Source organism: Labrus mixtus, chromosome 9, assembly GCF_963584025.1.
Source record: "Labrus mixtus chromosome 9, fLabMix1.1, whole genome shotgun sequence".
Lineage (NCBI taxonomy): Eukaryota > Metazoa > Chordata > Actinopteri > Labriformes > Labridae > Labrus > Labrus mixtus.
Window position 1 is genome coordinate 1432501 of NC_083620.1, and position 24735 is coordinate 1457235.

Here is a 24735-nt window from a genome sequence, read left to right on the forward strand (position 1 = left end):
CTCATCAAATGTAGGCCTGCGATCGGGCAGTTCACTCCAGCACTGCTTCATCAGCTGGATACACTCCAGAGGAGCCTGGTCCGGGGCGACAGTGGGGCGGCACATCGGAGGAGGCTTCTTCACCTTGCGGATGATCTCTGGTGAAGAGAATGTACATGTCAATCCTTTCTGTGAGCTGTTTTATGGAAGAAGTAAAAAAATGTTAATTTTCTGAACCTATTTTAAAAATTGGTGTAATGCTTGAGAAATCTTGATTTTAGTAACAAAATACATAACATATGAAATAATTTCTGTGGTTTGTCTGTATCTGGTTGTCTCCCTGGTAGATACAGACCCTCTGGAGTTAGACCCAGCATGCAGTACGGGGGTCCTCGGACTACCACCTCTTGTAGGATGATAGAAAAGCTGTACACATCTCCCTTGTAGGTGCCTCTGCGTGAGTTTGCTTGGTCCCTTAAGAACTCTGGAGCTGTCCAGAATTGATCTGAGTGAAAATAAAAAAAATATTCTTATTAGACTTCAAATGTGACATTAAGCACAGCCAGATTCAAGGAGCTTTGTGTAAACATATAAAGCTCATCTAATTTTAAAAAGCTAATACCATAGATCCATGTGGGTTGAAAACCTAGTGGGTTCTTTATGTTCTGTAAATACAGCTAATGAAATACAGATGTGACACATGTTGTATCCAGAACAGAAGGTACCTTGAGGTGATTGTTCTTCTATTGCAGCTTTCTGAGACTCCAGCAGCTCATTGAAACCATAGTCAGTAATCTTGAGAACAAAGCGCCCGTCGACCACACAGTTACAAGATTTGAGTCTCCCATGTGGGAAGTCTCTGTGGTGAAGGTATTTCATACCCTGAAAGTACAAAATGTTACACGGTGCAATTAATATTGACTATGACTAACTGTGCACATGCAGGCCAACAAGGATAACGCCTATTTTAAGCTTCATTTAAACTTCAAAAATGACCCAGGTTTCCCTTATGTACATTGATATTGAGATACAAACATGTACAGTTTATACAAACCAAACCACTCAGTTAAAGAAATTGCACACTGAGTTGAAGTGATTTGAGATAATCAAAGGTTTTGTCAAAGAGAGGCAATGTTGATCTTAAGAGTGTGATGGTAATAATTCCACATGGGTATTATATGACAATAATGCAATATTCCAGAGTTCACCTTGATGAGGTCAAGCAAAAGTGAGGACTTAAACATCCAGTCTAGTTTAACGTCGTCGTTCCTCAGCAGGTCCTGCAGACTGCCTCTGGAGCAGTGCTCCGTCACCACGGCAAACATGGAGCAGTCTGAGAAGAAGCCCAGGAATGGATTCACGTTTTCGTTTCTCAGGTCTTTCATCTGAGATTGAAAAAAAGGGGTTTTAGAATGATTAAGAAATGCATTTCTGTATTTGTCAATATTGCTACTCCATTCACAGTATTCAGCTCTTAGCTGTGTCAATACAGTTCAGTGTGTTTCTGTAGGTCAAGAGATTTGTTCTACCTTTGTGAAAATCTTGGTCACGCTTTGCTTCACTTCTTTGAACTGCCCCTCCTCAAATTTCTTCAGCCACACCCAGTCGCCCTGGAAGAGAAGTCATATTGGGACTTTTTTCTTTACTTTTTTTTTTTCAAAAAAAAGAAAAGTAATTAGAGTATTTTTTTTAATCAATGACAAAACAAACAATCAGAGCACACAAGCCCTGAAATATAACATTCACATTTTTCACAACAATTGATTTCAATGTATTTTAAACTGAAAGTCACAACATATCCTTTTCACCCATAAACGGAACATAGCAAAAAACATGATTTTCCACATACAAACCAATCTGAACAAAAAAAAAATGTGCTGGCTGTTGAAGAAATGACTAAGACTTGACTTCATACAATAAGACTCAGTTGACTCAGATGGCTTACGTTGATGAAAGTTTATACATAAGATGAATACTCATGAGGAGACATGATTCAACATCACACTTCTGTACTCGTGTCTTGCTCAATCACATCTGCAGAACTGCAGAAGACATTACCATTATCAGGGTCACATTGACCCACCTAGACTAATCTGTGACGTCTATAACACTGGAGCAGACAATAAGTCTACCAAACATCCTTACAGATATCAGGAGGAACAGTTGACACTCTCCAAGCTGTACTTGGTGTTTTAATAACAGCTGAACTCTGTCAGGTCTGACTGACATTAGACAACAGTGAATAAACCTCATGACATCTGTACATTATTAATCTAAATAACTACAGAAATTCCACCACACTGGCACTTTGAGGAATGTGTTTTGTTTTTGTTGATGTCTCAGTAGAGATAAGATCCAGATATAAGCCGAACAGCGAAAACCTTACCAACCCATATTTGCATTTTTGAATATAGTTCATACATGGAGACTAAAATGACAAAATGTCTCCTTCACTGTTACTCACTTCATACACTGCTACGTTTGTGGTCTCATGAGTTGCCATTTGCATGCTGTTCACAGAGTGTGAGTTGTCTGTAGATTTCTCCTCCAGAGCACTTTTGGACTCACTCAGATCCTCCAAGGTAATTTTCTGCAAAACCAAGGGGAAGTTTAATTGAAAGGTTAGATATCTATAATATTTCTTAAATAAAGGTGCACATTATTTCAGATTTTGAACATACATTCTTTATTTTGTGTTATTGAAATGCAGAAATATACATTGAGATGAGATTGATGTTTTGAAGTTTGTTGACTCGGTGATCGAGATGCTCTTACCTTTTTGCTAAGCTGAGGATTGATAAAAGTTAGATCCTCTAAGGTTAGTAGGATTCGATTAGGACCCTTGACCAGTTGGATCTGTTGGAGCCTCCTCCTGCAAGTGGGATTAAAAAAATAAATAAATAGGAAATTGGTTGGACCAATAGGAGTCCGAGTCTATCTCCTAAATCATCTTTGGAACTAAAGCTGTTCCCGATATGAGAACTTTTTATTTATACTCCTGTGAGCATTTTGTGGTCACATGGGCAGATAAGAGATTAGTTTAAAGTCATGCAGACGTTTATTTGTATAGCACATTTAAAACATCCTCATTTGACCAAAGTGCTGTACAGACTTAAAACACAATATAGTCAGGATCAAGTCTTTATTTTTTACATTAACAAAATTTCAACAGGACTTTTAAGTTACTTTAAACTCAATAGATTGCTTTAGATTTGACTTTGAGTTAATAGAGTGGGTGATCCATTTCATTTAAACACATTACTTTGATGCAACATGAAGGTGATCTATAGACCAAGGATATTTTCAATGATCCAGTTTCAAGTTTAAATGGTTTCCCAAATGTGGAGGAAAAGAATGTAACAGCACTTCACATAAAAAAAATGACTGCACGTGTGTAACAAAACACTTGCACAACAGCAATTTTGTTTTTCTCAGCATTTTGCCGCATTTTGTCAAGAATTTCTCATTTCATATTATTTAAGTAACCACTTTTTTAGAGGTCATCTCTCTTGCCTTTAACTATGATTCTCTAGTTCACAGACTTTTTGTATTCTCCTTTATGCTTTCTGGGACTGGTTTTTCTGTCTTATTCCCAAGCTTTTCCCAGGACTCACTCAAAAAGAGTATGTGAATGCAACTTTTTCATACCTACCACTAAACAAAAACTAAAGGAAGTACAGAAAAGAAACTCAGTGTTGAATTGTTTTAATTAAATCTGTGTTTTAAGTCTGTACCTGATATAAAAACTAATAGAGAGTCCTCCCAAAGCCAGAACGATGATGACTGCAAACACCACTATGATGTAGTTGACCTCCACACCTGAGGATGACAACATGTTAATGAGCAAGTGGGAGATGAAGATAGATTTATATAATATTTCACAATTATTTGATTAATAAAATATATCATATCTGAATAATTCCATGTAATGGATGTATGTATGGATGGATGTATGGATGGATGTATTGATGGATGGATGGATGGATGGGTGGATGTATGTATGGATGAATGTATGGATGGATGGATGGATGGATAACATAATATAGACCTGTTATGGCTTGTGAAAACACATCCATGGACATGTAGCTGCTCCATTATTCATACAGCCTCTTACCTCCTGTGCAGACCGCTGTCTTGTCAAACCAGCAGCTGGAATCAGACGGCGGCGGAGATCCTCCTGGAAAGTTAATAGACCTCCCAGCAGAACGAAGCACTCCAGATGTTAGCTCTACCAGATAGGTCTGGTACAGCTGCCCCCCTGTGTTGTCAGAGTCCAGGATGACATAGTTGGTCTTGAGTTCCCCAGCATTGTCCACCAGGACCTTCTGATTAAAGCCGGTGAAGGTTATGTTCTTTGTGAAGTAGGCCAGGTTTGAGCCTGACAGCCACATGCCTGCTCTCCTGGCTTTGTTGATGGATTTGGCCAGCAAGTAGATGCTGTTGTAGATGGTTCCAAAAAGTGGGTTAACCTGAAAGGAAAACGTTATATATTATAAAATTAAATTTAAAAGGTGTAAAAATGACAGAAAGCTTTCGTTAAAATTGATCGAGTTTTTGTCAATTAAATTATGTTATTTATGATTTAGAATTATTTATCTTAAGAAAGTGTTGTGCCATCCAACATTTAATATCTGAGACAATGTCTGACAGCAGCTAGGATTCTTTGGTATATCTGTGTGCTGCATAGTAATTAAAAAGAGGGACATTTTAATCGAGTGGCAGCATAGAGAATGGAGAATAAAATTGGACCTAAAACCATACCCTACTGCACACCACAGGTAATTGATCGTAATTAGTAGTAATTACCTATGTTGACTGCAAAGGTATGCCCTCAAGATAAGAAAAAAGCCAACCACGTGCAGTGTCATTAATAACAACCCAATTTTTAAGACTGATTGATTCAGATTATAAAGATTAAACAACAACGCACACAGTTTTATAATTTAAAAATTAAAAGATATACCCTTAATGGGAACTTAAGTCACCCCAACAGTGTGACTTGGTTAGTTGGATTAGTTTATGATCAGTCTGGCCTCTTTGCTTTGTTATTCCAGTATTTCCAGTTCTTCACCTCACTGCTCTGTCATCTGTTTCAAGCTGTGTTCATACACATGAGGAAACTTTTACTACGTTTGAAATATGACAAGCTATTGATAAAATACTAAGCATGTGTTGTTATTAAGACTTAATATTTAAAGTGTTGGTATGATAAGATTCTCAATACAGGGGATTGTTAACCTTTCTTGACAAGAATGTATTTTTTATAATGTGATGAACAACAGCAAACTATTTGACTTTGCTTCAGTTACAGGACAAACATAAAAAACTGATAAAAATTACAATTTGCACAAAATAGTGACCAACTTTTACAGTTATTTGAAAAATGTAATTCACTTTCCAAGAGGGTTTTTCATGTGTAGCAGTAATGGACATGTAAGTACAGTTTGAAAACAACCTATTCTTTTGATTTATTGACACACACAAAGAGAGTTTCTACCTGCTCTGGCTGCTCATCTACCGACAGTTCCTCGCTCTTCTTGGCACCAGCGAACGCCTCGTTGAAGGACAAAGTCTCAGAAGCCACAGTGATGGTGAGCACAGCATCGTAGGCCTCCCTCAGCCTGCTATTGTTTTGCAGAGGGAAGTAGGAGACATTGGTGTAGGGCAAGCTGTACTGGAGGGTGTCGTAGGGAACGAACACGTACTTCCCTGAGGTCAGGCCGATTTCCTGTGCTTTGAGAAGAAAAGAAGCCTGCTGTTGCCCTCCAACCAGGAGAGAGTGCATGCACATGATGATGACTGAAACAGACAGCAGAAAAAAACATCATCAAATGTTACTGTATATGTGATCTATGGACAGAAAGGGCATGCCAGAGGAGAGAAATATGTAGATTTAAAGTGTCAGTAGTTGACATCTGGACAATTGCAATTTCATATAGATTTGGTTCAAGAGGATGCAGACGTGCTGAATGTCTGAAACTTAGCCAGATGAGAAGTTGGTTGAACTTCCCTCACAATTTCAGCCAGAAACCTCAGTGGCAGATCATAACTGTATCATCTCTTAGCTTTGAGCCCTCTATGTTCTAAGGAAGACATCCCAAAATCCTCCAGAGATAAAGGTGCTCAGTGATAAAGAAAACTAACAAATTAGCAGAACCCAATTCATGTTTGCCACAAGGTGAAATGTGCAGGTTCACTGAGGCTTTCTGGTCAGAAGATGTTCACCTATTTTGTAATAAATACACCTTATAACTTATCATTTAGTATTGCCTACTTGCACATAGCTGTGTATATATATATTTATTTCTCGTTTACTGCACATAGTTCTGTTTACATCTGGTCACTACTGCACATAGTTCTGTTTACATCTGTTAGTCCGATCACTGTCCACTTATATCTACTCTTTTATATTTTGTATTTTAAGTTTAAGCTTTAAGTTGTATTTAAATTGACACTTTATATTTTAGATTTAAAATGTTGTTATTTTACTGCTCTGTGTGCCTTTGAATTGCCCCCGGGGACAAATAAAGTTTTTTGAATTTGAATTTTGAATATAGGCTAGGCCTATGCTTCCTTTTTACTTTTAATTTAGGCTGTCATATAGCCTACTAATTCCACTTCTTTAGTAGATTCATTATTTTATCTTCTTCGTTGTTACTTCTCTGGCATCACTTGAACACAAAATTCAGAGTTTGCATTAAGCACTCACCCTTGATCTCTCCTGCAGCATGGATCCTCCTCAGTGTGCTCTCCACCTCAGTCTCATTTGTACCAATGGATGTAACCATGCCAACCGGAAGCCCCTTATTCCGCAAAGCAGAGGCGACTCTCCCTGCTGTATCTATCCAAGTATCTTCATTGGATGAGACCACTACAACGCTGGCCCACCTGAAGTGTTTCAACACGGTGAACAACACTTCAGAGGGAAACGGCACTGTCCTGGAAAAGGTCGGGTATCCGATGACGCGGTCCAGCTCGTAGTTCACACAGCCGTAGGAGAAGATGGCCTTTTCCCAGTTCTTGGCCAGCAGAGAAGCTGCAACACAGTAACCCGGGTTGGTGGGGCCCAAAAACGCATCAGCGATCTTTTCATAGTAAATAAACGCAGTGAGGGCTTGTGAGGTCTCGCACGGCTCCTGTAGGATGATGTAGTCCATTTTCAGGCCCAGATCCAGACTCAGGTCTCCGTTTATCCTGTTAACAGCGAGTCGGGCTGCCGCAGCTGGCAGGGCCCTGTAGTAAACAGGGTCGCAGTTCCAAGGGCCGAGTACCCCCACTTTGAATATCAAACAGCGGACACAACAAGGGAACGTCAATACTCCAAGAAGGATCCATAACAAGAAGTTATAAGAGGGAAGTGTCGTAAAAGCTGGTCTGCTTCTAATGATGGGTATACACGGATGGTTGGACTCCCATAGTGCCCCTTTGAAATGTGGAGGAATATGTTGCATTTTCCCTCCAGGGTTTCCAAGGTATAGTGAATCTATCTGTTCACTATTTAATAATGAATCCGCCCAATGTCAACTGCAAAACGAGTAAAAGCAAAAGTATTAGTCACGTGTTTTTTTTTTTTTTGTATATTAGGCTACAATAAGTCACAAATGGAGTGTATGCACAATAACTAGGCTACTTACCATTTCATTTTTTTAATGCCATCTCGAGAGCTTCAAAGTCCAGTAAGACAGTCGTACAGGTGTCCTCTTGGATCTGCTCGTGTGCCTCCAGTGTTCATGCAAACCGTCACTTAACATTCCAAAAACCTCCCTTATTCACCCCGAGCATCCAGAGTCTCGATCCGGAGAAGACACAGCCAAGTCATGGTGTTGGGAAAATGGGCTGAAAGTGACAGGCAGAGATCGGGTGCTGCGTCTGTCGCGTTTGGAGACAACTTCAGCACCCTGGAGAGCTACTTATGTCCCGCAGTCAGCGCCTCTGTGCGTTTCCACAAACAGCTCTGCTCACAGGCATAATGTGAAGAAAGAACAGAAATCACCTCTGCCCCCCTTGTCTCCCTTCTCCTACATGGATATCTTTAAAAAACAAAATACACTTCATATTCCAGATCGAGTTATAAATCACATCCGTGAGCAATCTCACGTTTAAATGTAACAGTGCAACATAGATATGCTATTAGATATTTTATCTGTAACGGAGACCAGTGTCAGCTTCAGGTCCATTCAGTTAAATCCCTCCAAAGTGACCCTGGACCGAATCGTAGGTGTTACTCCCTAATCCATTTCAGTGAGGCACAATATAAGAGGATTGACAATAGGCCTTAGGCCTACATTAAAAGACTCGTCGTCAAGCAGGCTGGGAGACAACAAGGCTTTTCACTTGTTATCACACTCCTCTGTAGTCTAAGTACAGCCTAGTCTTAAACCTACACCCTCACATGTAGGTCTTCATATGTGGGTGTATATCTATGGAGCAAACATTTTCTGATTTGCAAAGCAGGGTCATTTGTCTTACCATGGAGACACATTAGCCATATTGCGCACAGACACCTGAACCATGCTTTAATTGGTCTAATATGCTCACAGTACAGCAGGTTCCAAAGATTAAATGAATTTGAACCCTTGCGGAGAGGTGTAATTAAAGATAACGAAGGGCTGTCCCTGGGTCCCCTGAGTTCTGCTGCGTTTTGCCTGCGTCAGTCTTTTCAGCTTTTTTTTTTTTTGAAGACTGCTCTGGTGAAGCAGCCTGACCGGCAAATGATACCTTAAACAACTGGTTGCCACAACATCAACCAAAGCATGACAGGGCAAAATACAGGACGATTTAACAGAACACATCGCTGTGCAGTAGAAGTGATATGTAATGAAGAAAACAGCGACAAATAAATCATTTTTTAAAGTGATAATTTACCTGACAAAGATTTTTGTATGATCAGGCAGCGCCCAATGACAAATCATCATCTTAACATTTGCGAGAAAAAAACCCCAGAATGAACCCAACCAGTGAATCTAAATTTGTAAAATAACAATTAGCAGTTCATATAAACCAGGTGAAAGGTCATATAACGAAGATGACCAATTCTGTCGAATTGGCTATGTTACTCTCTCTCTCTCTCTCTCTGTGTGTGTGTGTGTGTGTGCGCGCGCGCGCGTGTGTCTGTGATTTCACCTTTGTTGACCGTTAACCCATATAAGCTTATGAGCCTCTTAAACCTTGACACTGCTGTCCTGCATCCAGGAATAGAGGGCAGAAGTGTTGACTCAGCTCTTTGTGTAGCCTGTGAGCATTTGAACACACACAGCACATCTGAAGATGCTCCTGACAGAAGCTCCCACTAGCGCGTGCACTTTGCCTTAGACACTATTTTGCACTTGCACATCAAATAAAAATAAAAGATGTAAAACAAAACAAACCATTGAAAAATGAAGAAGGTAAATTGAACAACCAAATATTTGACACTCCAATCAGCCAGATAAATCTTTCATATACTGCCTCGAACATAAAAAAGGAAAAAGCAATGTTGGAAATACCTACAAATGTTCTTAGACAAAAAAAAAACCACCATAGAAAGGTAAACGGGTATATGGGATCCGTCAACTTCAATCAGAAAATAAAAGTGTCAGGATGCTAAATATATTAGGCCTATATTTAAACCAATGCTTAAAACTAGGAAGAGTAGGCTATAGGCACATCAAGGAGAGGTCGACAACACCTATAGGAAAAAATAGGCTACTTAAAATTAAATCTTTGTTATAAATCTCATCAAGTTTAGGCTTATTTTAAGTGAAATTTAGGTCCTACATGATTTCAAATGAGCTACCCAGAGCAGTTTCAACGTGCTGGTCTAAGGCAAGCTCACAAAGTTCTTCTGAATATTGTGCAGCTATGAACTACAATGTCCGTCGACTGCACCAACCTCTATTCTCATCCAACATGTTTTACTTTCGCGGAAGGCTCTCCTGGGGCTTGTTTCTGAAAGAAGGTTCAACAAACTCTCAGTCTCTCAGGTGGGAAACTCTGAGTTTTCGGTTCCAGATCAGCAGATTTCAATTACAGTAGTTAAATAAACTCTGAGTAGGTCCACTCGGTGTTCAGCGCGTGCACCACGATGATAAAAAGCCAACATGAATGGAGCCCCGATACTACGATTCACCATGGCAACAGAAAAGTGGTGTAAGAGAAAACAGCTGCGCGCGTAATGAAGTCTATTAATTTAATATTTAATCAGAATTATAATATTGCAGGTGGAAACTGGTGGAATTGTATTAAGCCTACAATTTATTTTCATTAAGATGCAATCCAGCAGAAGAAAAGCGAATTTAAAACAGCTCAAACTGAAATATAAGAACATAATAGGCTCATATAAAAGTTAACCCCAACAGTGTAGTAGCAGACAGTGCAGACACTTGGGTGTGTTTACCTCTGGCGCCATCTAGTGGGAAACCATCCAGACATGCTCATTATAGTTTTCACTGGGATATAAAAGTGAGATTATTGTTTACCTCTGTAGATGCTAAAGGGGATGTGATCATATTCTCCACCAGACCAATAGGCAACATACAACTTCTTTAAAACGTCCATCCATGGTCATGATTTTAAATGCTGACTAGTTATATTTTCTGTATAAATTAGGAAGTATTCTTCTCTTAACCTTTCTCAGTAAGCCATACAATACAACCTGTTGGTAGCCTATATACACCTCAGTATTATATTTGCCCATATGAAATATGTTTGATGAGACATGCCCACTCTGGTCCATTCGAATAACATGATGTTCCTGTGTGTTTGTGTCTTCTGCAGTCTGATAATGTTCCCCACATTCCATCAGCCTGCCCCCTATCTTATCTTTACAGCCTTGAAGATTCCAAGACATTACACCATGCAGGAGTTCTTTGTGTGTGTGTGTGTGTGTGTGTGTGTGTGTGTGTGTGTGTGTGTGTGTGTGTGTGTGTGTGTGTGTGTGTACAAGTAGAAACATGTGTAACAAAGCTTATTTGATTTGTTTCTCTTTCCATCACAACTTTATACTTTTGGACTCATGATAAGTTATATTTTCTTTTGCTTTTCGACAAAACAAAAAAAGTATGTACCCTTGAGAGTCTGAGTTTGAGTGAATTGAATCAGAGTAGAGAGCCTGGGTGTAGTCTTTGCTGTGATGCTGTCATGCTCTCATAAGGAAAACAATGGCTGAGGACTGGAGGCCCCTCAGTTCTGTGTGAGCAACACCAGATGTTCCCCATAATTTATCTATTGACCCCCGTTAGAGAACGTGTTACAGTAGTAGGTTAGTGTCTCCACTCTCCACACATTATGAGTTAGGTCTATAATGTTGCAGGTTGTGTGCTCTGTTGTGATTTCTGAATTATTAAGTGATTGATATCACATATGCTGAGCATTATGGCATTTACAGAAAAACTTTTAAAATGTATTTTAAATTAAATTTGTATTTCTTGCAGGATCTATATTTGCTAAGCTCAGTGCTCTCAAACTGAAGGGGTTTTCAGTAAAGATCGAGGTCAGATAATGTGAAGGCAAACACAGGAAAAGTCTGCGTTTCCGTTCAATTATTTCTTTGTATCAGTTTCATCAGAATTTGAACTTCAGGCCAAATCAAACAAACCACCGCTTTGTTGCGCAACACAGTTTTCAGCTTTTTTTGTTTTCAGATGTATTTTTCGCGGCATCTCCACCAGAGTGCGCACCGAAAAACAGCGTCAAAACCTGAGCTAGTAGACAGAGACCAGAAATACATGCGTGAGCCTTCAAAATAAGACCCAATCGCTGCTCACCAAGACCATGTCAGGATTCTATGTGTGAATTTTTGGAAACAGTTGAAGGGCAAATTCCTTCAAAACTTTTTTCTCATTCCCTCTGTGTAAAATAGCCTAGATTTGCTATAGCAGTAAAATACTACCATTGTGAAATAGCGGGTGAAAAATATGTCTGTAGTGTGAACTGTAGCCTCAGTTGGTTATGCTGTGTAGGCTTATATAAAGTTAGTTTTTAGCAAGGTTAAATTAATCACAAGTTAACATATTTCATATCACAAACTAACTGATGTTTAAAATAAAATCCATGGAAACCATAGCCAATGCAACACAGTTAAAAGTATAATGCAAATGAATAAACCACCCGTATGAAGAGCATCATTTGAGAAAAGAAAACCTGAAAACAAAAGCGCGTTTAAAATCCACAGACTGTGATAAAATCCTTTTAAGCCGTTTTATTTTGGAGGCTTTAACCGGAAGTGCTTCTAATTGTACATAAACGGGCTTGATAGAGGTAAAAAAAAAAAACACCGAAAGACTTTCTGGGATGGGAAGACGAGTGTGTGTCCCAGTGTTTCCAGTTTGTGACAGTTTCTAGAGGTCCTCCACACTCACGGAGTGACCCGCAGAGCTCATGCACACCAGCAGACGGAAGAAGCAGTCTGACCCGGAGGCTCCGCGGAGGTCTGAGAAATGGGAGCGGTGAAGTGAAAAACGGCCGAAAAGCGGAATGTGTGGATGAAAAGCACCAAAGTAAGTAACTTTGAATACAGGCTGATAAAAAGTAGACTATTTACAGTATGACAGCTTATGTTAGTCTACTGTTTCGTCATTGGGCAGAAAACGCGTGTTTAGCCTAATATTCGTCTAACAGCAGTGAAGTTTTCGGGCACAGAAATGTGGCAGAGCAGCGGACCTCGGTGGTCAGATCAGATTTCACGTTATCCTGAAACCCGCCCCTGGTGACCCCACTCAACTGACCAGACCTCCGTATGTTTGTTACCGCAAAGTATCCAGACAGAGACACCATGTTGTGGTCAAACTGGAGTAAATGATGCGCACAGAGGTGACATGTGGAGCAATGATTGACAGCTCGAAGGGGCGGGGTTGACTTGAATGTTACATTAACGGTAGGCCACATCAATAGGCTACACATGCATTGTTGTTGTTTATCATTTATCTGAAAAGGCTGCGTTAGAGTCCTCAGTTGTCCCTGCTTTGCCACGTACAGCTATTTCTTTTCTTTTTTTTTCAATCTGCAGAGGTGTGTAGCCTCCCCTCCTCCTGTGTTGAACGTCCTGGGACATGATGGCTGTGATTCAGTGTGCTTATGCAGTCAGGGCAGTTACTAATTCATCACAGCTTGTCACAGTTTTATGAGTTAGAATGGGCAAAAATACTGTGAAATCTGAGCACTAAGAAAACATGCTGCTGTATAAGCCATTGTAGAAAAAGTTAAGTAGACAAGCAAAATAAATCTGAATCTATGAAACATTTCTAAGGTCGTATAGCCTCACAACAGAATTGCCCTACATTCATTTACTGTAGGATACTGAAGAAAAATTAATAATGCTCTGTAATGTAGTTGTTTAGAAGTAGCCTAGTTATACTTCAAAACTATACAGGCTCTCAGTCATACACTGCTGCTTTTATAATGCAGAAATAGTCTGAAAGGTTGTTGCTGTTTTATTTCCATATCTGTTCCAATATCTCAACAGTGTTGTTTTTTGTGGCTGAAATCAGTTTGAGAATCTATCATAGATGGCCAAATCGAAAATAAAACACATCTTAATTCTCGTATATCTACAACAACATCCCATTGATAAAACTAGTAGTTATATTCCGCTCATTCTCATGTCTCATTCATTATTCCAAACTTTATTCATTCACATTAAGTGCAGGCGTCTCATTGCCCCCTGTTTGTTTGAAAACACTTAAGAACACTTTCCTGCTCATGAGTGTCATGTTTTTATTGGGTTTATGAGGATTAATGTGGCATCATCCTTCCAATTACACACTTTTCAGCCTTCAGCGTGGAGATTAAATTAAACTGAAAGGTCTCACTGACTGTAAAAAAACAAAACAGAGTGCTGGAGGACACTGAACTAAATGAGGGCTGGAGAATGGTGGCTTATCATTCAACATTAAATTAAAATAAATGTGTTGTTGGGGAGAACTTCTATGTTGGGTTAAGTTCTTACATTTCCAGCAGTACATTTATAACATATAGTCTTTTACTTGAGAGGAGTGGTATTGCTTTGAGGCAGTGGTGCCTTTGTATTTACCTTTGGCACTTTAATCATTGTATTTGCACTGATAACACCTTTCCAGTGATTGCATTATTAGCAGAATGTGGTCAAGTTTGCAATGCAGCAGTGAGATGATATGTTGAAGAATGTAACATTTGTGATGAAAAGTCACTGTGATAAAATATAGACATTGTAGGAAGGGGACAAATATAAACACCCCATGGTTGATGACCCTCGGAGGTTGTTGAGTTACTTTCCCAGGATAGAAGGCGTGAAAGGACCCTATGAAAGTAAGAAGGTGTCAGGCTGTGATTTCACAGGACTTTGCCAATTGTCCACTCAGGGGGATCATGGCTGTAACTTCCGTTGCCTTTGGCTGATTGTAGTAGTTAAGAATGTGTTGGATTTGAAGGCAGCCGCGGCAGCAGTTTGCTGTTAGCTGAGATTTATTGGAGAGAGTTTGAGAGGAACACCTGGTGCAGTGAGTTCACAACAGATGGAGCACATGATGCAGGGAAAGCAGGAGGGAAGGGTCAGTGTGGATCAGACATGATGAGCTGCTGAGGAGCAGTGTGGTCGACACAAAGAAGATATGAGCACTTACTTTTACTGGCAGTTTCCCATGTTTAGTCTGAGTTGTGGTTTCCCACCAAAGATGGCTTCTGGGCCTGTTGTTTGCTCAAGGTTAAACAGAAGTTGTAATTGCAGAGAGGTGGAGAAGGGAAATTTACTTTTTTTTTTTCTTGGTGGCAGCTAATGATGTGTTAATAGAAATTAAATTATCATCATTTTCAATTATAGGACTAAAGGATAAAAATGCCAGGATTATAAAAAAGTAAAGTTGTCTCTTAGTTCTCTAATTGGTGGTTTATTGAATCGCTGAACTATTTGAGTTAAGCCAAGATTAAGCTTGTTACATTTTGTTCTGTGGGTTAGAGATTTGTGCACTCAGCTTTCATTTGTCAGTCATAAAACTCGCCCGTTCCTGTTGGTCAAAACCTTCAGCTGGAGAGGCCTGACTCTTAAGTGTTACAAGCATTCATTGGTAGTTTCAGAGTTCAAGGGTCAAACAAAGGGAACACTGCACAGAGGTAAAAAGCGCTCTCTAAGGAGACTTTGAGCCGTAGTAATCAGTCTGCATTATTGACCCAAAAGTACCATGTAGCCTCGTAACTTCAGCCTGTTACATAAGAGAATAAGATAAATAAACTGTCAGATCCTCCTGATAACAGCTGTAACCTGAGTCCCTCAGAACGCCTTCATTACACGCTCTAAAAGACAGTTATGAATTAAAAATAACGTCACTGTGATGATCAGAGACCTTTTTTTTTTTTTTTTTGTAATTTTCACAGAGATGCATGTGCTCATGGGAAGTATAAATATGAACATGAAATTTAAAAACAACATTATTGCATGAGTATGCATGGGTTCAAAAGCCTTCATCAATTATTAGAAAAACATGTGAGACCACTGTAGAGTTGTCCCAACTGAGGTGGAGTTAGTAATTGTAGGTTAGTTATTAATTGATTTAAGGTTTTCAGGCTGTAAAACACTTTCTTTAACTCACCCTCTGCTGTGTCATGCCTGGGCCATTTGACCATGACTGTTCATTTCTACCTGTTACACAACACTTAACCTCTGTCCAATATTCACACTTATTTCACTGTTTGTTGTGTGCAACTGTGTGTGTGTGTGTGTGTGTGTGTGTGTATGTATGTGTGTGTGTTTGTGTCCGTGTGTGTGTGTGTGTGTGTGTGTGTGTGTGTGTGTACACATTGCTTAAGTAAAACTGGGTGAGCTCTATTCAGCTCTCATTTTCTCATCACAGTGACATATAGAGGGACAACAGAAACAGCTGGAAAAGGTACGATACCTTCTCTAGTTATGTATGAAACTAATTTACTGTCGATTTTATTCACATATGATAAACTTTCAGACAATATTTTGTCACTTTTTAAAAGATCTTTAACTTGATTATTGCTCCACATTTGGCTTTTTTGAACTTTTTTTTTTTAAATATACATTTTTAGGTCTCTTTAGCGTTTATTTCAGATGCATTGTAGTATTAAATTCTGCATTATTTAAAATGTTTTTTTTTCTTTTTGCTCTAAGCACAGAGAATCTGCAATTTTTCCTGCTTTCAATATGGAGCAAAGATATTTTAAGGGTCTTGATTCACAACACATTCTAATGTTCCCTTTTTACAACCATGCCTACTTTTTTTAGTGAGTACACTGAGAAAGTGCAAATGAAGCCTTTGATCAAATAAATAAGGTCATACCCGCTGGGAAGGCAAGAGCCATGGAAACTGGGGCTACTCAAGTTGCAGGAATAAAAGCTTGAAGTCTATTCACAAGAGTAAACAATTAGCTTGAAGACAGCATTCAGAGAGGGAGACTTGCTCTGAGTTGTTAACTACAAACTCGTCTTTCTTTCAACCAGGACGATGTGCATCGATCTGGTGATTTAGGCTGTGCATCTTTCCCACGTGGGGAATGAAGATTGAAAGCTTGTTTGACCGCAATGAAAGGAATGAAAGGATAATTAACTTGAATGGGAGTGGCAGGTTAGACACGTTTCAAAAAGTGAATATTGAATCTGCCCTCTCTCTCCTCAGCACGATGGCTCTACTCCTTTGGCTCGGCCTGTCGCTGCTGGTCTTTGTCCAGTCCAGCGCTGTGAAGAACTGCCACCCGGGCTGCCGCTGTGAGGTGGAAAGCTTCGGCCTCTTCGACAGCTTCAGTCTGACTCGGGTGGACTGTAGAGGGTTGGGACCCAGCACCACCATGCCAATCCCCATCCCGCTGGACACTGCCCACCTAGACCTGTCCTCCAACTCCATGGGCCCACTCAGTGACGCCATGTTAGCTGGTCCTGGCTACACCACCCTTGTGAGCTTGGACCTTAGCAGCAACCATATAACAAAGGTGAGTGTTTGGAAGAACTAAAACATTAAAGAAATGTGCTAAATATTTGCTATGTATCATTTATATAGCATAAAGAAACGACTTTTGTACGGTGGTAGAGTTGGTTGAAGCTCCTGCAGCCACATGTCCTATGTAGTCACTTCTGATGGCTGTGGTGGAATTTCTGTAGTGATTTAGATTTAGATTTAGATAATGTACAGATGTCATTATGTTTATTCACTGTTCTTTAATGTCAGACCTGAAAGAGTTCAGCTGTTATGAGAACACCAAGTACAGCTTAGAGAGTGTCAACTGTTCCTCCTGATATCTGTAAGGATGTTTGGTAGACTTATTGTCTGCTCCAGTGTTATAGACGTCACAGATTAGTCTAGGTGGGTCAATGTGACCCTGATAATGATAATGTCTTTTAGGATATATGCGATGCCTTTCGAAGAGTTCTGCAGATGTGATTGAGCAAGACACGAGTACAGAAGTGTGATGTTGAATCATGTCTCCTCATGAGTATTCTTCTTATGTATAAACTGTCACCAATGTAAGCCATCTGAGTCAACTGTCAACTGAGTGCCTGTTGTTGCTGGTTTTGTTTAATGCTATAATTGCTTTATGCACGATGGGGAATCATCAGTCCACAACAGTGAATAAACCTAATGACATCTGTACATTATAATCTAAATAACTACAGAAATTCCACCACAATGGTCACTTAGCATAGGACCACTCAACATTGCAACCTCTGCCATCAGTGTGTGAATTTGTACAGTTGTTGAGTAGTCTGAAGACTAGAAAAGAAGTATACAAGCTCAAGTCCATTTTCCATTTACCATTTGAATTGAGGACACACAATTTGATTCAGGTTAAGTTAAATTTAATGAATACATTGTCCATTCTTTATAAAGTAATTTCACAAAGTTTTGTTTCTAAAGTCCAACATGCATGGGCACCACCTATAGCTAACCAAAGACAATATTAGCTTACTGTAGATTTAAACTGTGTAACCAATAAAACAGAGCACCTGCATGTGTTTTTATTGTGTTGGTTTAAACTGTGAGCTGTCATTTGCAGGGATTAAAGCTGCTCTTTTGTAATGTTAACAGACAATGAGTAAGGTATTTTACCTGCTTCTTGTAAAGTGTCTCGAGATAACACTTGTTATGAGTTGACGCTATACAAATAAAAGTTGATTGATTGATTGATTGATTGATAGCAAGCAGCTAATTTTAAGGAAACAAAGCTCTATATAACTCAAGAGAACTCCCCAATTCCATACATAATGGTATGTAGTAAGTGTAGTAAGTAAGTGTAGTACTTAGCAGCTAAAGAGCCACATTTTTACCTCACGAGTTGGTGAAGACACAGAGCTAAAAGAGAATGAAATTGGGCATCCATCACACATGACTCGAATAGATGAATTCTGTTGCTCCTTTACTGCTGGAGGTGTAAATAGGAGACTCTTTCCCTACAAGTTTGCCATGTCCATTTTTTTTATAGATTATGAATTTTTGCTGCCCCCAGGTGATCAGAAATCAGTAATTAAAGGTTTTAGGACTCTACACTCGACTGCACTTGTATAACTGTCCTTTCAGATATACATGTCTATATTATAAATGTCAACAAAGTTTTTATAAATTATATTTAAGATACATATATTTGTGTTTATTTAAAACGTGTTAATAGAAAAGTGAGAATTTCTTTGAACAGGAATAGGCTACTACAAATGGGCCAGAGATACTGTATGTGAAATGTAATTGTATATTTCTATTATAATAAATGCTATACTATGTAAATATGACTCTTTCAGTACTTTTCTCATACCTCTTCCTTTCTTGCCTTCACATTTTCAGGTAAGCCCCAATTCTTTGTCCAAGCTGCGTTACCTGGAGACTCTGGATCTGAGCTACAACAACCTGGAGAGCCTCTCCCCGAGCTGCTTCTCTGGCCTCCCGCTGGCTGAAGTCGACCTCAGCCACAACACATTCCAAGTGTTCGACATGGACGTGTTCACTACTAAAGTCCACGGTGAACCTGTCAGTGTGGATCTGTCCTATAACCAGCTGGTGTCAGTCTCCATGAGTTTCCATGGGAGAGTGTTACACATCCAGAGCTTAAATCTGTCAGCAAACCGACTGTCCAGTGTACCAAAGCTGGCAGGACTTCCTCTGAGGTACCTCAATCTGGATGGTAACCCCATCACCCACATCGCCGAGGGTGCATTTACTCAACTTAAAGATCTGGTTTATTTATCCATCAGTGGCCTACACGAGCTTCAGGAGATCGAGCCGCACAGCTTTAACGGCCTCCAGAGCCTTCAAATTCTGGATCTCTCAAACAACCCCAAGCTCAAGACTTTGAACACTGCCGTCTTTAGTGGACTAGACTCCCTACAAGAGCTGAATCTGTCTGGTTCCGGTGTGGAATCTTTACCAAATAACATGCTGACCCATCTGCCCAGCATTAAGAGCATCACATTGGGACGAGACATCCATTGCTGGAGGACCCAGAAACAGGGACAGTTCCACCGGCAGCTGGGTCAGGTCCAACACAACGAGGTCCTGAACTGTAATGTGGAGGGTGTGGTGTTGTGAGACTGTGCCTTTGCAAATGGACTAGTCCTTTTAAAGGGCCGGTACACTCTGTCACAAGTGCTTTTGGGTGATGGAGTAGCCTCACACACCCTCTGGGCGACTTCTATTATGATTCCTGCTTTTCTTTTCTTTTTTTTTGACACAACTACACCTGTTAACATATAAAAGAACCAAAGTGTGACGCCAAGGGAAAGAAAGCTCTTACACAATGTTGCCTTCCTCGTTGCTATGACAACCAGCTTTACAGTGTTTTAAAGAGCTGTAAATATGTTTATAGTGGAAAGACGACACATACAACCTACTTCCTGTTAGTGCCTTATCTGCTTTGATCTGACTGCACGTCCTGAGTCTCAAACTTTTATATACATTGGAATGTTAAATCGTCTTGAACGTTAAATGTTGCCTTCTTGAAGTCGAGACACCAGCATCATAAATCTTAAAGCTTTTACAGTATGTTTCATATCACAAAAGATTTCCTTTTCCAAACATTTCAACCAGTAAAGAATCTCCATTCAATCCAAAACTTTAAATAATGTTGACAGGTTGTGGTACCATATTATGTTTTATTTGCACTTTTGTCAGTCGAGGTAAATGATGCACTTAAACATGGCCTTCATTTGAGTGTTAAATGCATTGTTCATTATACCCACACTGAAGAATTATTCTTATGTTGACCACTAATATGTTTCATTTTACTTTGAATGTGATGCTTCAGAAAAAAAACATTCTTGTAGTGTGAGTAGTTAGAAAGATACCCGGTTGAGCAGCTACAGCTGGTTCATTTAGCTTAGCACAAAAGCTGGATATGGAACTCTCAAAATGACGGTATTTCACACAAGCCATGATCTTTACCTGAATGTCATCGTGTTGTTTTGGTACCTGGACCGAAGCAGTCTGTTTCTGTATGTGTTCTCAGTCTAAAAAAATATATTATATACTTTATTTTTTGATCTTGACCCATCTTTGTAGTCTTTCAAGAATATCCAAACTAATAATATCAAGACAAAAATCTAAATTCATACAATATAGGTATTTAACCCCCCCCCCCCCGCTCAAACAATAATAATAATGATTAATAAATAAGAAAAAATCCCTGCTTCCCATAGTTGATCCCCTAGCGCTGCTACTCAGACCAACAGCATGACATACGTTCTCAAGGAGATAAGAAGTTAGGCTACATGTTACTGTAAATAAAGAGTCAAATTATATTTCACGAGTCAATCAAACATGATTCAGTGACAAAGCTATGTTAGAAATACATTTTAAAAAAATTTGAAAGGACTTGGTCAAATGTTGTCTCCATGTTGCTCTTTTGAAACACTAAAAACTAGAAATCAAGTATATCCTCTGAAAATAACTCTGTGAGTCATGACTGTCTACAATGGGTGTAACACCCGAGTCCCACTGTCTGTGATGATTTCAGAGTTTTCAGAGTCCTATCTTCACTTTGTTTACATCGTCGGGACGGCCGGCTGACTCCTCCCCTCACGTATAAAAGTTGTTTAATTGAGGGACTAGAGAAAAGAAGAATAACATACTGTACTCACTGCTTAACTGTGTTTCTAGATCACGCTCATTTCAGGTAAATTTACATGCAGTGTGAAGACACGAGCATAATAAAGATCACTAGCATTAGCATGCTAACACAACAATGCAGCGCAAGTTGTTTTGGTTTCATGCTGGTGCTCAAGGGCGACATCTACTGGATCAAAAAATCACATATAAAGCCTTTAACATATACAATACAGATATGAGAGTGGCATCAATCTTTTTATCTAAACACCTTGCAAAAAAAATGAAAAAAAGTCAAGTCTTGTACAATCTGTGACTAAAGTTAGTCGGCTGAATTGATCTTTGTTTCACCCACAAAATAAGCATAAAGCTTGCATTTCTGTGTCTGTTTAACACGGACCAAATCTGACAACTTGCCCATTGTTTTTGGACAGCTTTGACCGGCTTACTGAAGAGTGTTTGACATGCTTCTTACTAATCTGTGCTTTGTTTATTTATGCAACAGGAGTAAACAAGTGGTAACCACGTTGACCGGGGTTTACTGTGACCTGTTGTCAGATCACTCTCCAGTTGAGAAGGACTTGTATCTCCAAACAGATTTTGCCCAATGAAAGTATGACAACGTTCACATATTTGCTACTGAATTCAGTATGAATTTCTGTTGATGGGAAAACACCAAGCTGCACTGTGCTCTTGTGTGTGACCGTTACCTTTGCATTCCTGTGGTATTTCTGCAGAAGATCGGCCTCCATACTGCATGTGAAGGTTTCTGAATGTCAACAACCTGTAAAGGCTTGGTGGCTTCAGTGTGAGAGACTCTAAAGGAAAGACACTGTTGAAGTGTTTTAATAGAAAGTAAGATGAGCCCTGTCGAGCTGTAGAAGTTTATATTTGTATGTGTGTGACTATATTGTATATAATTTTATATATAAAGTATGAATAATATGTTTAATAAAATGACTATTTCCATGAAGTGTGTTCAGAACGCCTGCTGTCTCACATTCTGTCTGACAGATTCTAAATGGTAAGGTGTGTCAGCAAATTCACATAAACACATATTAAAGATCAAATCACATCCCAGGAAAGATCGTGTCAGCGTCCACACTATATTTATCATTTTGCTCCGAGATCCTGTTTTTTAAAGCAGTGTGTGATTTTGTTTCTATGAACAGGACTGACTCATAACAGGGTGTGTCTCCCTGCAGGACAAGAGGAAAGCTAACAGTTCAGTGGAACTAGTTGTGCGTGGAGCATTTTAGCTTTATTTCTCCCACAAAGTCAAAACATTTATTTTTAGGAACCAGTCTTGTCATTTTGGCAACGTCTTATAACTCAGACACACTTGTACATAATGCTTTAATGTCTGTATTGTTCTTCTCTCATAATGTGTGTCTGTGTGTGTGTGCGTGTTTGACTTGTATTTTACTGTTGCCATCATCTGCCCAGCGACAACAGATGGAAATTGGCTAGCTAGCTAAATCTGGTACAAAGCATCTCTTCTCTTTGGAGACTTTTTTTTTTCTTCAAATAAACTCAAAAGTGTCTGGGTACACAGACACAGACACACACACACACACACACACACACACACACACACACACACACACACACACACACACACACACACTTGTGGTCTTCAACAGTCCCTAAAAAACCCAGAAGTGGGCAGAAATGCCAGAGTCTGGCAGAAAACCATGCTGAGCTGGGTTTGGTAACCTGCCAAGGAGGTGACAAGGAAGGAGATGGAAAGAGAAAGGAGACAGAGGGAGAAAAAGCTGGGTGTCAGTCATGGCAGCTTAAAGATCTCCTATGTGTGGCGACGAGTGTTTGTCCCGGTAGAGAGAGAGAGAGAGAGAGAGAGCATTCACATTATGCATTGCTTTCTGTAAACTCACCCAGACACCCAATACAAAACAAAAAAAGAGTGACAAACCAAGGGGTTTTTAGAGATTACATCATGGTTGTACGTGGGAGGAAATAGAGGATCTTTGGTATGTCTTAAAAGCCCCTCCAGTTTTCTTATGTCATGCCTGGTGTTACATGAATGCAACCTTTTTCTGCTGAAGCTGCCCGAAAGCCCTCAGTGGATTGACCCCATTTCAGAAAACACTTCCAGATGTTCTTTTTTTCTTCTTCTTCTTGTCCCTACACTGAGCGCTGTTGTATGTTGAGACCTAAAGAACCATCCATCAGCTCCGTCCCAGTTGCATCCAGAAGCCCATAAACATAAAGATAAAAAGCTCTTTACAAAACTGTGAAATCACAATTATATTCAGGGGAATGCAAGACCACAACAAATCAGGTCACAGATCAATAGCAGGGGATCTGTGTTTAACCTTTGTGCCCAAATATTGTTGTTTCTCTATTTATCTAAAAGATAAAGTCCAGTTTGAGTTGAGACTGTTTGAAGGGCAATACTGTGTTTCAGGTTTTTCAGTGTGATCACATACACTGAAAAAGAGGATCAGCTGTAGCTAACAATGACCCTCTGTCTGCTGCAGGACATGCACAGATGTGTTGATATGCAACAAAAATGCATTGCTGTGCACACTGCTTGATACATTATAGTCCAGCTGGCTGAGCTGTACATGTGTGGAATCATCTGTTTAGGGAGAGCACACCATGTAACAGGATTCTGAAAGAAAACCTTAAAACATGTTTTATACCATGGAGGTCAGCAAGTTTCTTTTTACGGCTGAAATCAATACAGCAGTGGACAGAAATGTTAAAGAGTACTATTTGACAAACAAACCAAGCTGAACTCACTAGCGATAACAGTGACATGGAATATGGTTGCCATAATGACTGAATGTGGCAGAAAGTGAATGTCCTATAATAGTACTGACACAAACACGTTTAAGTGCCGTACATCCCCAAAACACTGACAGTGTTGAAACTTCATGTTTTTATCTTCTCTTTACATCTTGTTTTTTTCAAGGTTGGAAGTCATTGCATCACCCAAATGTTTTCTAAATGGCTGACTCTCTCCATTTCTCTCCATTTCCTCCTCTGAGGATCGGCAGAAATGTGAGAACAGGAGACTTTCTCTTGTTGCTTAATGTGGATTACAGTTTATGCTGGGTCAAAGGATAACTTAAACGTGGTAAGCTTTATTTTCAGGCACCTGATGTCTCAAAAAACAATATTTACATATGTTATGTGCACAGGGTTGTGGATTAATCACAGCCAAACAAACAGCAGCTCACTTCAAGCAGGTCTGAACAAGGTTCAGCAAGATAAAGTCCTTACCACATCTACAAAAAAACAAATGACAACATACCTGCTTTTCTTGTTTTAGTTTATTTCGGCTATAAAGAAGATTGTAAGAATGATAATTAGGCTAATTTCTAAAAACAACTCAATCAAGGCGTGCTGTTTGCATTGTGTTGGGGGGGGGGGGTGGCATGTGAGTAAAGAAATCGCAGGTAATCATTCGCTTCCCTGCAGGTCTGGCACGGAGATGCAATTACTTCAAAGCAAAAGGAAGCTTTGAACTGTGTATAATTAATTCAGGCAAGCAGAACCCGTGTGTTTTTATTAAGTAGCCTGTTCTTGCTTGAACAAATATCAAACTAATGTAATTTGACCTTCCCAGATAGAATCTCTGGAGGCTGGAGCTTTTCCAAGTGAATTCACTTTACTTCAAACACTGCGGGCCCATACTGCTTCAAACACTGCAAGCTTGTGCTTTTCATTGTCGCAGGAGGCTGTGAAACCCGAGAATGCATTTAGAGGCAAGTTCCAACAAATTCTATTAAGAAAG

At 39.6% G+C, this 24735-nt stretch overlaps 2 protein-coding genes across 4 annotated transcripts in view; one reads left to right on the plus strand and one right to left on the minus strand.

The window, feature by feature from the left end:
• Positions 1-8145, minus strand: part of gucy2f (guanylate cyclase 2F, retinal) — a 17423-nt gene extending 9278 nt beyond the window's left edge. For both annotated transcript variants that reach the window (XM_061045873.1, XM_061045874.1), the window contains exons 1-12: positions 7614-8145; positions 6689-7503; positions 5477-5778; positions 4094-4448; positions 3714-3798; positions 2755-2851; positions 2444-2569; positions 1509-1589; positions 1188-1364; positions 705-861; positions 335-484; positions 1-137 (exon numbers count right to left, since the gene is read on the minus strand). The exon at positions 1-137 is cut by the window's left edge and continues 12 nt beyond it. In XM_061045873.1, coding sequence (XP_060901856.1) covers positions 1-137; positions 335-484; positions 705-861; positions 1188-1364; positions 1509-1589; positions 2444-2569; positions 2755-2851; positions 3714-3798; positions 4094-4448; positions 5477-5778; positions 6689-7430 — 2409 coding nt within the window. In that variant the 5' untranslated portion in view covers positions 7431-7503; positions 7614-8145. The remainder of the gene's footprint in view (positions 138-334; positions 485-704; positions 862-1187; positions 1365-1508; positions 1590-2443; positions 2570-2754; positions 2852-3713; positions 3799-4093; positions 4449-5476; positions 5779-6688; positions 7504-7613) is intronic.
• Positions 8146-12213: 4068 nt separating this feature from the next.
• On the plus strand, positions 12214-21945 carry tsku (tsukushi small leucine rich proteoglycan homolog (Xenopus laevis)). Of its 2 annotated transcripts, XM_061045876.1 has the most exons (4): positions 12214-12455; positions 15780-15815; positions 16569-16878; positions 18720-21945. In XM_061045876.1, the coding sequence occupies exons 3-4, from the start codon at positions 16573-16575 to the stop codon at positions 19458-19460; spliced, it is 1047 nt and encodes a 348-aa protein (XP_060901859.1). In that variant the 5' UTR covers positions 12214-12455; positions 15780-15815; positions 16569-16572; the 3' UTR covers positions 19461-21945. The 2 variants fall into 2 exon arrangements, with proteins under 2 accessions (XP_060901859.1, XP_060901858.1); XM_061045875.1 differs by lacking the exon at positions 15780-15815.
• The last annotated feature ends 2790 nt before the right edge of the window (positions 21946-24735 follow it).